The 16,332-nt window shown below is 34.8% G+C and overlaps 1 protein-coding gene across 2 annotated transcripts in view; it reads left to right on the top strand.

Annotated features, from left to right (window-relative positions):
- LOC110441435 (hemicentin-1-like) overlaps window positions 1-16,332 on the top strand; it is a 52,346-nt gene that overhangs the window by 5,487 nt on the left and 30,527 nt on the right. For both annotated transcript variants that reach the window (XR_002461872.1, XM_021484564.1), the window contains exon 2: window positions 9,773-10,138. Coding sequence is in view for 1 of the 2 variants with exons in the window: in XM_021484564.1 (XP_021340239.1) it covers window positions 9,773-10,138 (366 nt within the window). In the remaining variant the exon portion in view is untranslated. The remainder of the gene's footprint in view (window positions 1-9,772; window positions 10,139-16,332) is intronic.

Raw genomic sequence — 16,332 nt, 5'->3', positions numbered from 1 at the left:
TAATGGTCATATGCTATTTGGCGTAGTTTATATACCTCCCAGTAGTTCAAAGTATTCCTCGCCTGAACTTTTTGAAGACGTGGAAAATGATCTATTATCTTTCCAAACACAGGATAACAAATATATTTGCTTACTTGGTGACTTTAACGGTAGAACTACAGATCTCCCTGATTTCTTTGAAGCTGAAGTTGATGATTATGATTATTTTTCCGATGTTAACAACCTAACTGATATCAATGTTCCTAGACAAAGGTCCTCTAAGGACACTGTAAATAACGACTATGGCAAGCGTTTACTTGACCTGTGTAAGCACTGTAATATATTTATATTCAATGGCCGCATGGGTAAGGATAAAAATATCGGTAAACTTACATGTAAAAATATAAGTGTAATTGATTACTGTATAGGTAACATCGCCACACTTGGTATTGTGGACGAATTTTCTATCAATGATTTCTCCCCCTTGTTATCCGATGTACATTCCCCGTTACACATATGTCTGCATTTGTGTGATAATAATAACATGTATGATAATTTGAATACTGGGGTTACTTATAATACAAGTAAACCTAGAAAGTGGAATGATGACTTTAAATTTATTTTTGTAGATTTTATAACTGAACAACGCCATTGTATCAATAACCTTGTTGAAGAATTACGTAATCACACAAATGTTGACGATAGTGGTAATTTTATCAACTCTATCATTAATGATATATGTGGACTATTTATAAATGGTGCCAAATATGCATTTGGAACCAACAACTCTAAGCCAAATTCTGTAAATAAACATGTTTTTAAATTTAAAAAACCTTGGTTCACGAAGGACTGTAAGTCTGCGCGCCAAAATTATAGAAAAGCCAAACGATTATACAAAAAGTTTGGTAATGCTTACCTCAAAGAGGAAATGTATGTAAAGGAACGATTGTATAAAAAAACACTTAATCGTTGTGTCATCAAGCATAAGTTAGAGATTAAAAATAAACTCCGGACACTAAGGTCAGGAAATCCAAAAGAATACTGGAAAATAATTAATACAGGAAGTTCCAAAAAAAGTACTTGTAAGGCTGGTATTGAAGATCTTTTTAACTTTTTTAATTCATGCTTTAACAAAAATTTTGAAGGTCAGGATAATCATGTGTTTTCTAATGATGATCTTACTGAGCTGTCAAAACTTGAAACTAATGCTTTTATAAATGAGCCAATACTGCCGAACGAAATAATGAAATGTGTTAAAATGTTAAAGAATAATAAGGCTGTTGGTGACGACATGATATGTAACGAATATATTAAGTCAACCATTGATTTAATGATGCCATTATATGTTGAATTATTCAACTATATTTTTAACACTGGTCACGTGCCTGAAACTTGGCTCCTGGGAAACATCATCCCTGTTTTTAAGAACAATGGTAGTTTGTATGATGCCACTAACTATCGTCCAATTACTTTGGTTAGTTGTCTAGCTAAATTGTTTATAGCTGTAATTAATGAACGACTAAATAAATATGCAGATAACGTAGAACTCATTCTCGAAAATCAAGCAGGGTTTCGAAGAAATCACTCCACTATTGACCATATATTTTCACTTCATGCATTAATTGAATTATCAAAACATTTTAAAAAACAATTATATTGTGCCTTTATAGATTTTGAAAAGGCTTTTGATAGCGTTTGGAGAATAGGCCTTTGGAACAAACTTTTGGTTAATAATATAGATGGAAAATGTTTCCGAATTATTACAAATATGTACAATGACATTAAGGCCAGAGTGATGAAAGATGGCGTATTCTCGAATGTATTCCCATGTAGTTCTGGGGTTCGACAAGGCGACAATCTTTCACCGTTTCTATTTTCACTTTTTCTTAATGATTTAGAAGATTTTATGAAATCACGTGATTGTAAAGGGTCTAATATAAACGACCAGCTAGAAGAGGATTTACATGTATATATGAAGCTTTATGTTATGCTATACGCTGATGACACTATACTACTATCGGACACGGCAGAGGATTTGCAAAATCAATTAGATGTATTTCTCGAATATTCCAACCTATGGCATCTTAAAGTCAATATAAGCAAAACTAAAATCATGGTATTTGGTAGAAAAAGAATTCCTGATGGCCTTAGTTTTACATACAACGGTACTGTTATAGGAATAGCTAAGGATTTTAAATATCTTGGGGTTTATTTTACTAAAACTGGTTTGACACAGTTTAATATTAAACAACTGTATGGTAAAGGTTTAAAAGCAATGTATGGTGCTATTTCCAAATGTAGGGATCATAATTTGTCAATAGATTGTCAACTTGATATATTTGACAAAGCCATCAAACCTATTGTTTTATACGGATGTGAAGTTTGGGGTTTCTGTAACTATAAACTTATCGAACGTTTACATTTAAAATTTTGCAAACACATACTTAATGTTAAAACGTCTACACCGAACTTTATGATATACGGAGAACTTGGAAGGTTTCCGCTAGATATTAATGTCAAGGTAAGAATGGTCGGATTTTGGGCTAAATTGACAAAAAACAACCAGAATAAATTAAGTAATAAACTGTTAGCAATTTTATCAAATTATGAGTCATCATGGCTAAAATATGTGAAAAGTATTTTTGAAGAATGCAGTCTGATACATATATTTAATAGCCAAGAGTTTCAAAGTATACATGGGCTAAAAAGTACCATATTTTATAAACTAAAAGGAAAATTTATATCAAACTGGAGTAATGAAATGTATACTTCTCCGAAAGGAACCAATTATAGAATATATAAGTACGAACTTTGTTTAGAAAAGTACTTACTAGAACTCCCTCCGAAACTAGCTAAAGCGTACTGTAAGTTTAGAACATGTAATACTAAGTTACCAATTGAAAGTGGTAGGTGGCTTAATATACCACGTGCAAATAGATTATGTAGTTTATGTTATTTAAGAGAAATTGGCGACGAATTTCATTATCTGTTTACATGTACACATCAACCAATTCCCAATAGTAGGCGAAAACATATGTCCAGATATTATTATGAAAGACCAAACACATTTAAATATCATACATTATTCAATTATGTAACACAACATGAATTGACATCATTGGCAAAATTTATTACCAATATTAATGACATAATTAATTTACAATACTAATGTCCATCCTGTTCCACCATGTATTATTGCCACCCATTTGTATATATGTATTCTCTACACTTTATTGTTATTGTTTATGAGAATAAAACAATTGTCATTGTCAATGACATCCGACATTTCAAAGAAAGACAGTTTGTAAACCATTTAAAGGGATAAGGTATTATGAAATACTACAATATATAGAGTCAAAGTCACTGTTTTGAAATGAAATTGTGACGGCCTAAGGCTGTAATTTTTTGACAAAGGGACAGCCACAGTACCTTTCCTGTTAGCGTTTACTGATTTGCCTGTGTACACGTATCTACTTGACAGACACCGGGCTGGATTATATATAAATAATTGACAGGATTAATTGCCTTCACACAGGTATTCAAGATTAGGTACAGTCCATCAGCATCCCATGTGACCACAGGTAAATGGTCAGTGGGTGATCTTTGTCCATATATTCTCAGGTAGATATAATATCTTATTCAACCATCAGCATGTATATGTACCTGACGTGTACACATCTATAACAAAGAAATGAAATCAGACTAACTCATAGTATTGTTTTCTTAATTTTCCTATAGGAGACAGGCAACTTGGAATTGACGAACTTAAATTAATGTACATATTTAGCTTGATCGAGCTTTACCTTTTATCTATATAGTGCCATGCCAAGATTTTTCTGGAATTTTTATCCTTTTTCTGGACTTTTTGGTATAAAACAAAGAAGCGAATTACTCTATTGATGTCGTGTTATAGAGAAACCTTTCATAAAAAAGTATGAAGTTTTAGGAAAACTGTCCACGTCATGTATCCATATCACATAACAGTAGTAATCCCCATCCTGACACTCAAACATTGATATGAATTGTGATGTGAATTTAACTATGATAAAGTGTACTTAAAAACTTTTTCCTCTGAAATAGTAAAACTATCTAAACGTTTTTCTATACTCATCAGAGACAGCGTACAATTTCTCTTTGTACATGTATCTGTTCATTTGAAATATTAAGTAATAACAAAAAAATATATGTGTATCGATATTGTGAATATTCAGTTGAATGATTATTTCCTTTCTCTTTCAATTTTTATATCACAAAGGAGCCCATTTCACTATGAATAATTATGGAAATATGTTCTGCAGCCTACACTAGAGTTTTGGGCGGATTGGTCGAGTGGTTAACACTCCGGCCTTCCACGCAGGCGGCCGGGGTTCGATCCTCGAAGTCGTCGGACGCATGGAATATCAGAAAAAGTGTTTTTCTCCTGCCAACACACCTCCAACATCCCTGGTGGAGTATAACTTGGTCTGGGATGGATGTTGCAGTATCTGTGCTGTAGCATTCAAGTGAGGTGGCACTATAAATGATGCCGTTGGAAGCACGGTCCCACTACAAACAGAACACACCTTACAACTCTAACACACACGCAGACATACACACATGAAATCACATTAGTAGTTAGCGCCTGATAAGGCAGCTCCTGTGAATCCCTCAAAACTGTATTGATTAATGTATATGCTTATTGCATTACTTGTATATATCTATGTAGCTAGATACGGCGCTATATCAAATGCTGTTTATTATTATTACTATACTGGAGTTTACACTGAAGTGAACTGGTGTTAATACTGAAATGAACTGGAGTGCACTTCAATGTTTTGTCAAGTGCACTTCCTTGTTCACTGCGTGCGCACTACGAAGTTCACTAGATATCAAGTTAAGTTTGCTCCCAAATGTAGATGGAATTTTGGATATGATTTTGATATAATGACCAACCTTCTGACTTTCAATAGTCTCAGTAATTTCGTACGGGTGGCAGACCTGCCCTTACCTGAAAGAATATATACAAGTTTATCGGAATTGTGTTTTTAATTTCCATAATTGATCCTCTTGAATAATAAATCTTATCCGGTTGTATATTGTGGTAAGTTTTTCAACATAATGAAATAAAGGTTATATCTAATTCGATTTTGGTGGTCATTTGTGTTCAAGTTTCAAAGGTCAAAGGTCACATTTAACAACCATTTCCTGATCGATGGATAGAGAGTTCCTCCCGGGGGGATCATAATTGGGGCAAAGCCTCAGGTTTTACCCAAATTATGATTCCCTCGGGAGGAGTTCTCTTCTCTATCCACCAGCGGTACATATGAAAGAGTCTTAAATTCACTCATATTCGGTTATGTAAGATAACGCTGGCCATGTAGGATAACCATGTTTACCTGGGCTAATCACATCACGTAGTAATGACGTAACGTCATATGTTGACGCACATACGAAAAATCGCGGATTTCGCTACATCAGCGCTATATAAAATCTGAATAATTATCTAATTGGGTATGTTATCATATACCATCTTGTTCAGCAAAAGTGTATCTACCTGAATAATTCATTCATATATATAGAAGTTTCCAGTGCAACGTAATAATCGCCGATATAACGTCAAAATTCACCATCATTCCAATGCAATGTATAACATAAACGGGTTGCGCGTTTAAATAAATAAATATTTAAATATCAAAAATGGGCCCATTCTGCAGATGTTTGAATTTTAAAGCTACATAACAATGTTTTCTTGAATTATATGATACTTGAAAGCCGATATCATTTTTGAAAGTTGCAAAAAATACAGGAAACCGACATTTATCATTTGAGTAATGTTTTTAGTTGTTCAAAATGTCCGTTCATTCGCAATATGATTTCTAGATGAATATGTTATGTCGTTCGCCTGTATTCGGTTTGTTGCAAGTTCTGAATCTAAGGTATGGAACGCTACGCTGTTTTGTGTCGAAAACGTTAATTCGAACGTCATTTCTTGTTTTGTTTATGAACAAAATTTAACGTTTTTCGTGAATGTTTTATGGTTGTATTTTACACAATAACAGCCAAAACATGCATACATATCAATAATATCTCAGGGTTTCATTTTACATATTTTGTGCGAAGGATGTGGCATTCATTTAACGATTTAGTTTTTCTTTCATAAGTTGAGTGAACGAAATAAAAAGGTGATATTTTCTTAACGGAGAGATACAAATATGTATAATATCGTTACATGTACATGTCATACAATACACGTGTCACATATACCATACAGCATAAATACATGTATATGTTATACCTTACATGTGTCACGCAGCACATACACCATAAATGCATGTATATGTCATACCTTACATGTGTCATACAGCCCATACACAATAAATACATGTATATGTCATACCTTACATGTGTCATATAAACTATACACAATAAATACATGTATGTGTCATATCTTTCATGTGTCATACAGCCCATACACAATAAATACATATATATGTCATACCTTACACGTGTCACATATACCATACAGCATAAATACAATGTACATGTATATGTCATACCTTACACGTGTCACATATACCATACAGCATAAATACATGTATATGTTATACCTTACATGTGTCATACATCCCATACACAATAAATACATGTATATGTCATACCTTACACGTGTCACATATACCATACAGCATAAATACATGTATATGTTATACCTTACATGTATCATACAGCCCATACACAATAAATACATGTTCCAAGGGAAAATGTAAGGTGTTTTAAAAGGGGTCAAATTGTGGATTTTTCAGTATCGCTACTCTTGTATTTGTATTTACTGTAGAACGTCAACTTGTGGAATGTCAATACTACATCTGCTTGTACAATATATTGAATCTAGTTTCATTTAATGCAACAGAATTAACAATTTACTTAAAAAAGACAAACATTATCTGTACAGTTTTGTACAGTAAAATATCTTGATTGATTCTTAGACAAATATAAACTTTAAACGCTTGACAATTTGTACATGTACTTTCGTTAATCTGTGTAAATCATTACAACATTTTGATTCGACATTGAAGTGAACACATTAGTTTGCTCTGCTTTATGAATATCAGTAAAGAAGAGAATTAGAAACATTATATTTTCCCCACTTTTATTTTTGTTAACAGATTGCATAATATGCGACCGTCAGCAACCATTTCAAATCGAAATCAAAACTATTCTGCATATGATGTAACTGGTGATGGCATTTTTTTTTATTTAACCATGTTTAACACCAATATTGACTCAAAAAGTACAAGTCCATCATGAAACTGACATCAATTCCATCACGTTAACACAATCATCACAGAATACAACACAACACACAATCTTGACCCTCAAATTTGACAATGACATAATAAGGGTATCAATCAAACATCGAGGAAAACATGGTCAAAATCGTACACAAAAATCACTCAACGTATGATTACACAAAGTTATACGATGGTGTCCATCCAGAAACTTCACTTGCAAACAAATGGTTTTAGCTGATATACCAATCTATCTCTATAGATATCTACAAAAACTTTATAACAACAGCGACGATGAAGAGGAGGGATCTCCTGATGTAGATACCTGGAATTATCAGTACAAAGATTAAATTTCATCATTTCACGTGGATTATCTAAATTATTAAAAAGAAAAATTTAAAATCTTCTTTTTATACTTATAGTGGTAGGAGATGTGATAGTCTCTAACCTGCTGTGTCTAACATGCTAAACATATTTAATTTAAAAACAGATACAGTATATGTCATACCTTGCAGTTGTCACACAGCCTATACAGCATAAATACGTGTATATGTTATACCTTACACGTGTCACATATACCATACAGCATAAATACATGTATATTTTATACCTTACACGTGTAATACAGACCATACAGCATATATACATGAATATGTCATACCTTAGACGTGTCACACAGATCATACCATAAACACATGTAAATGTCATACCTTCAATTATTACATTGCACAACTAAAGCTTAATAGGTCTGCTCACCAATTTACCGGAATGCTTTGATTTTCATAAAATCATCTCTGCATATTGACATAACCATTATGTGAAACTTTCATTGAAATCTGCTGGCTAATTGCAAAAGTGTGGAGTCAGCTTAAATGCAGTTAGGAAAGAAATAGCGACAGCTAGCGGCACGGTGCCTTTAATGTTCAACATTTCCCATGAAAGATGCGTCAGTCACCCTAAAATTAATTTACCTGAAATTTATATTTAAATACCAAACATGAAGATCCGAACCTGTGTTCGTGCATATATTGAACTGATAGACAAACTATTACAATAGTGCATCGCGAGGTTGACGTTGTAGATAATAGGGTATTGAGGCTGACATCTTTGTAAGAAATTGTTCACAGGATCTATAACATATCAATCTCTTTAGCGACCCAAATGAATGCTACGAAATGACATTTTGATTAAAGTTCATTCATTTACCAAGGTCATGTGGAGCTTAAGTTTTCGTGTACTACCTATTGGGTGGTATACCGGTCTAAAATCATGTATTGTTAAACTTATTTTTAAAGCAGATATGTGTTTTAAGATACATATCGTGTCGAATGCATGGTGCTGTGACAGTACAGGGTACGGGTTACGGGGTACAGGGTCAGGGTCAGGGGTACATGGTACAGGATACTACGTACTTGATATTGGATACGGGGTACGAGGTACAGGGTATGGGTACAGGGTACGGGATACAGGGTGCAAGGTGCATGGTACATGGTACGGGGTACATGGTACATGGTACAGGGTATGGGTACAGGGTACGGGGTACAGGGTGCATGGTACATGGCACGGGGTACATGGTACGGGGTACAGGGTACAGGGTACGGGATACATGGTACGGGGTACATGTTACAGGGTACTACGTACTTGATATTGGATACGGGGTACGAGGTACAGGGTATGGGTACAGGGTACGGGGTACAGGGTGCAGGGTACATGGTACGGGGTACATGGTGCAGGGTACATTGTACAGGGTACGGGGTACATGGTACAGGGTACTACGTTCTTGATATTGGATACAGGGTATGGGATACAGGGTATGGGGTACATTGTACGTGGTAAATGGTACGGGGTAAAGGGTGCATGGCACATGGTACGGGGTACATGGTACAGGGTACGGGGTACATTGTATGGGGTATTGGGTACGGGGTACATGATACAGGGTATGGGGTACATGGTACGGGGTACAGGGTGCAGGGTACATGATACATGATACAGGGTACAGGGTACTAGAATCAGGTCCCTTTTGATGCAACTTATTTTTATAAGAGCATATGATTAAGAACATGTAGGTGCATTGTGTTAAAGTAATAATTACCGAAACAATAAAATGCGTGATTGAATCTTATTTTGAAATATCATGTGTTACTCTTAATGCATGCATGTATGAACCGTGCAACCACATGATCTCTATTCCCTGTTGGCATCATGGTTATAAAGTGTATTATCGCGGCTCAGTTTCAAGTTTGCCATGTTATTCTGCGGATCATATATTAGCGAACGCGTTAATGATCCGCGTAATCGCAAAAACAATATCATCCCAGCGGAAATATCCTGCTCTGCGGTATTGATGTTGAATTTGATTTCATTGTAGACCGTTTCCGTATTGTTCCACACTTTCTTCTTAAAAGCCCTTGTAAAATAATCATGTTCAATATTAAAACCGATAACAAAAACTTATACATGTACTCTCATGCAAATTTAAACCCATTTTAAACCATTATAATAGCATGTCCATATTATTATGACAGATGCTGTGACACTGACCGGGTCGTCTGAGTACGCTGTCCCCGGGAGTGACTTTACACTGACGTGTGACGTACCAGAGGAGTCCAATGCTGTTACATTTTACCGCCGTCCTGACGCGTCTACTCCAGTAGGTAGTGTACAAGTAGGTGGTAGTCAATGTTACAACACCAATGCCAGCCCAGCCGTCCCCTGTACACCGGATGTCTGTTCCTGTGTTATCACGTCCACGGGAGGACGTGGTACAGTGTTCCGGTGGGTCACACAGCCACAGACGGGAGATCATGGATCTGTGTGGTTCTGTAAACGTACCAACCTTAAACTGATTGATCAAATACTGGACAGTCCGGACTTCACACTCAATGTGGCAGGTTGGTTATAAGAGTCCAAGTACCATGCAAAATTGCAATGCAGAGAATGATATGACTATTTCCGATCATGATTACAAATAAGTAACCAATTTTGAGTATATTATATGTTTCGATGCACATTGGTTTTGTGAACATTACGGTCGATTATTGAAGTCCTGTTTTATGTATCTTTGAACGCCTCGTATTCAGGTATAGATTATATAATATGTATGACAAAAATCTTGGAAAATGTTTACTCGAGACTAAATAGACAATACGCAGACTTCTAGAATAACACAAATCCCCTCGGTGAACATAAAAACATGTAATGAAAAAAATGTCAATCATTGCTTCAGTTAAAAAAAGAAATTGGGGGAAAAAGAATAAAAAACATTAGGCGACAACAACACAAATAAACCTATAAAACATAAAACGATCCAAGACGGACATGAACCGCTATCATATGATACCATTAAACTGTAGACAAACACTCCTTCACTGACAGTGACACGTTGCGTCATGGATTATTAGTAAAATAGTTTGATGATGAAATTCCATTATAGGTGACTTAACACCAATCACGGTGAATATACGTTTCAGGTTTGATTAAAATCTGTACTGAAATATATGGCTGCTAGATTGATGAATATGAATGGGATAATGATTTTTGTAACAGTTATCTGTTCGTGTGACCGATGATGTATATAACATAAGGTTTTTCTGCACGATTTGTCTTGTTGAAATGATGACGTTAGAGTTGATAAAAGTTTAACTTTGAAATTAAATAAGAGATACAGGTTGACTTGACGGCGGGATATTCTGGAGTGTCCAAAATATACCCGATGTGTTCCGTACAGAGTCTAGAACCTAACTGATTTATAATACAACATATCACAGTTAAATACATGTACGTACAATAAAGGTACCTGAGGTTTAAGTGACAGGTGTCGCTAATTGTTAGACCAATTACCCGTGGTCAGTGTCCACAAGGTAATGGCTTTTACACTAATCCTGCTGCGTAATGTTGCGTAATGTGATGGACAAAAGTAATGCTTTATGAAAGTAAGTTTAAAGAGAGTACGTACTTACATGTAGGAATATAAAAACTTCACACATGAGTCTTATCTCAAATGTCACAAAGGATATATAGTAATTACAATTAAGGATAATGCCACATGTATGTAGCCACATTCTGTCTAAATGTCATATGCACGTGTGCTGCATTAAGTCACACTTGAGTTGTTAGATATAAACAATTCGAAATATAAATTTAATAATAGATGGTAAGATTAAAGTTTTTCATGAATAAGCAAATATTTACACAATTAATTTCAGCACTAATTTATCACAAATTTTTTGTGTGATATATATATATAACATTGTTCATTACATGTAAAATTCCCTTCCCTACACACGACTGATATGATGCTGATAATGAGTTTTATTGTGAAATACTGTTTTTGTTAACAGTGCTTGACCTTTAACTTTATACGTGCACATTGTCTAAGGTATATCAAAAACATACATATATGTACACATATATAAATAAAACAAAACACGAAGACCAGTATAATCGGCTAGCGCTTTCGCTATCTTCAGCGATTTAAATTTATTTGTGACGTCATAAATGGAGTACACATATGACTGTGCACATATATATATATATTAATTTAGCAATATGCCCCCTTGAACTTTCGTTGCAAGGAAATACCAACAGGCCAGTGTGGGGCTTAGTAGTAAGTGCCGATTAATGATTCAGGAGTATATGCCCTAAAAGCAAATATATAGAAGTTATGGTTGTAACATAAAGTTCAGTCACAAAATGTGGGCCAGGTTTATAAATGATGCATGCTCACTATTCCGTACTAAGATTTGTGGTACAAGGCTTACGTCAAAAGTTGTAAGTATTATGGTCTGACAAAGAAAATAAACAAAACGCAAGTACTCCGTCTTGCAAGTAAGTTCCAAGCTCTACGATATTAGTTGGGAGGTGAGGATCTCATTTTTTTCAAATTATGACCCAGGGACTGAGTCTCCATAGGTTGGGTCATGCTTGTATTATGTGTTGTCATCTCTTTTTTTAACTCAGCAGGTGTAAATGTTGTTAAAGAGTAGGGATCTCAACCAGTTCCAAGCTTTAACCTCTTTTTGGCCCCACCTTTCAGCTCCCCAGAGGTTAGTCCTTCCATTTGTACAATTTTGGATCCCCACCATCTTTCGATACGAATGCTTCAAGTCAAGTTTAGTTTACTTTGGTTAAGAAGAAGAAATTGTTTGAAGAAAAGTTGATAGATTACAGGCAGATGTCATTGTACAGCACCCATACAATCGCCTTGGTCCTTTAATTTGGACTGCGCGAGCTTAAATCGGGACAAATTTGAGGATATCTACAACTCTTTTATTTGTGTAATATTTATTTTCAATTCATGATATTGCTTGTCGCTGGCTTAGTATGGCCTGTGCAAAGAAGTGTCTTATCCAACACATGCAAGCGGTTCTTCAGTGTCTTAAATTATTATCTATCAAAAATATCTATTTAAAAATGTGCTTGGAAAAACTCTGTGAAATGGAAACTGTTTATTTTGTGTGGCCAAACATAGCTTTATTTTAATATATCATTTCTGAGAAGAAACCAATACCTTCTGTAACTTTAATGCAATATAATAAAGATGAAAAACAATCAAAAAATATGAACAACTGTTTTCTAAGAGCAACTGGTTGTAATCACCTAAATAAGCTAAAGAGAGCATAATACGTACTAGCATCTACAAATGTAACTGATTTGAATATTCAATAATTGTAGATTGTTATATAATATGAAAATATGGTGCAAAATATTCCATTGCATTTGTATACACTGTATTACTAATTTTGAGCAGAATAATAGCGGGCACTCTAGGCCGAAGCGATCGGCCGAGCAGTGCGAGCCGTTATAGCAACACATGCACGGAAAGTACGGGAACATGACAGTGAATTCGTTCTATGCTATATGAAGGCTTCAAAAACTTCCGTCCTTCCGGTCGTTCAGGCTCGCAAAAAACAGCAACATGCGTTGCGCCGTGCCTGCATTGATGTGCTATTATCGCATAAACAATTAATTTTATATTTTCAATGAATACCTTGGTTTTTTTGTCGTAACCGGCAGATTTTTACGTTCAGAAACAATTTTTCTTTTTTTTTTACAAGTCGATGTTACTGATGAAATCCTTCGATGTCCCACATATTATTTTGATTTTTTTCATTTTTCTCGAACTAAAAATTGTTTCTATGTAGTACATGCGCTTGGTTATTTGTCCTTAGCCTGACAATAGCATCAATTGATACTGATAAGTCCGTATGTATATATATATATATAGCCATGAAATATGCCGAATTGACGTTCACAACATGTTGTGTCGCGACTGTGACGTCACTGTTAACACGCGTCATCATATAGTGTTGACAATACATTCACTGAAGCCAAGTCGAATTTTCTGCAGCTATACCACATTATTTAGCATATTTTTAAAAACTCTTTTGAAGTCTTTTTAACACAAGTTCAAATAAAAAGAAAATTTTCTTTCTGAATTTTTCAACAAACACAAACTGATTTCTTTCTTCTGAATTCCGTCTCGGAAAATTGTCATAGTTTTCCGTTACCTGATTTTTAAGACGATCAATTTATTTTTTAAGTGCGTATTTTGCTGTGACATCTGCTTCTTCACATTACCAAATTATTTTAGAGAAAAATATGCATTAAATTCTCTTACAGTATTTGTGGGTATATATGTTTTTGTAATATGATCACTATTGGCATCAGAATAAATGAATGAAAAACAGTGGAAATGCGGCATTCAATAAACAGTAACGTTTAATTATGGATAGGAAGATATTTCTTGTTATAACTGACTGTAAGTATAAATACATGTAGTTTCAAGAACACCAAATTAAAGCCTAGGTCAATTTTTTTTTTTTTTTTTATAAATGTATTCACAATTGGATATTCGACTATTCTTCAAGATTTAACAATTCCTCAGTACTTTTGTGTCTTTGAATGATCTATGTCTTTTAAAACTGGAGAAAAGGCAAAATCTCCTCAATATGATTCGGGAGCAAGACCTTTGATTCTTTTGAATGCATGTATTAAAAACACTAGTCTAAAAAATTGTGTAAATCAACTTTATTATTTTCGTTCTTAAACTCATATCAGTACTTTACCGTAACATCTGTAGAAAACAAACAAATAGACCGGTAGGTAATGCTAACAATCATTTTTGACTCGATGGAGTTACCGATTTAAAATCTTTTTCTGATTTCTTGAGGCAATCCATCTGATCCAAAAATGTTTTTGACATTTCTATTAACAAGTGTTGCTAAGTCGACTAAAATTATGAGATGTCCGTCATGCATGATCTTAAATTATTCATTTTGTTGTCCAGTTCATATAAGAAAAAAAAGAGATAAGCTATATGGGTCTTGTAATTCTCTGCTGACTGTCAATTACAGCCTGTATCAATTACTGCCATATGTTAGTTACAGCATGTAACGTCATGGTCACTTTTTAACAGAATGATTTACAAATCAGAACATTCCAATCAAAAATAATGTCCCTTGAAAAAAAGGAATAGAGTAATAACAAATACAAACAAATCCATGAAATGTGTTTGTTGAGAGCTTTGCATCGTTGCAACAGCTAAGAAAAGAAATTTGAAGGAAAAAAGTAGATAAAAGTACAAACTATCCCAATATGGACGGCAGATCGATTTTTGTTATGTATATATCCCTATGCAGATGATTGATTTAATATGGCCAATACTTGATTTACAAGGATTTCTGAGGTGCTTTGAAAAGAACGAACCAGGGCAGATCCCGTGCGGCAGGGTTCAATATGGGGTTAGGGCTACTTACGGGAGACCTGGGCAAGTTCGTCCCTGCGGTAACTCCGGCCACTGCTGGGCCCGTATTAATGGAACCGTTCTCATGCTCAAGCATTTATTTTGTTCTCGATCCTTATTTCCTGTTTCTGTTATAAATCTATAAAAAATAGTGTTGTTTTATCAATGATTGAACACAAATCGAAGGGACGTAAAGCCAGGTACTGTTTTTAATGTTACATTTGACTTTTGATTGCTTTACATGATATAAGTGAGTTTCAATAAATTTGGTTTGAGCACAGAGAACTGTTTCATGAATACGAGTCCTAATATTTTGGTCTTGAACAAATATTTACAACTTTGAGGATCTTAGCAGTGCAGTTCACTGAACAGGACATTCATACGGAAAAAATGGCTGAAAAACTATAATTTTAGATTATCAAAAGCGAGACAATTATTTTTTGGAAGAGTAGAAAGAAAACCATGACCTCACTTCTTTCTAGTTTTGCAAAGTTTCTGTAAATCGAAATGCTACTTATTGATGTCGAACGTGTAACAAACCGACAGCTTCACATGATGATATTCATAAAACCCTAGCATTGAGTTTCGTATTGCTATGATATACAGATTTCTTAAAATATCAATTTCGGTCAGGTCCGGCCCATACCATTCATGGGAAGCTGTGAAATTGGCGGGAAAATATGACGTTGCATGCTTTATGACGTCATGATTATGCTAATTTCAATGTGAGCCGAACTTACCTCAGACATCTTGTCCAAACTAACCATTAGGCCATACTTCCGACAGTAAAGAGTTAAATAACTTCACAAATACGGACATGTTTGCCATTTTGTTATACTTTTAAGAAAGGCATGGAATATTTCTTCCGCATGGTGTAAATACACATACAAATGCTGTCCAGAACTACATTAATGNAAAACCCCCCCCCCCCCCCCCCCCTCCCATTTTTTTTTATATAGAATGGTACCTCCATTGAATTATGCAAGGATTGGATTCTAACTATTATACCGACTGTACATACAATGAAACAGTTAAGGTATGCAGAAAACTATATTTCCATATGTGCCCGCTGACTAGGTCTCACCTATTTCATATCATCTTAAAATATAATAAAATATTTCATTGAATTGGTTGAAAGTTGAAAGTTTAAAGTTTAAAAGCGAACGCTCTTTCGTGAGCCCGCGAACTGAGCTTCATAGGTAACACGTACACGTAAAAGAAACCCCAGTCAAAATCTACCATGAAATCCCATAGACCTAGCAAGTCAATTCACTTGCATCATTTTGGAAAATGCGCGTGCACAAATTCCGTTTTTGGAAGCCGCCATTTTGGATCCACCGG

This window comes from Mizuhopecten yessoensis, unplaced genomic scaffold, assembly GCF_002113885.1.
Source record: "Mizuhopecten yessoensis strain PY_sf001 unplaced genomic scaffold, ASM211388v2 scaffold715955, whole genome shotgun sequence".
Lineage (NCBI taxonomy): Eukaryota > Metazoa > Mollusca > Bivalvia > Pectinida > Pectinidae > Mizuhopecten > Mizuhopecten yessoensis.
The sequence above is the reverse complement of the archived record's forward strand: the minus strand, read 5'-3'. Positions and strand labels throughout refer to the sequence as shown.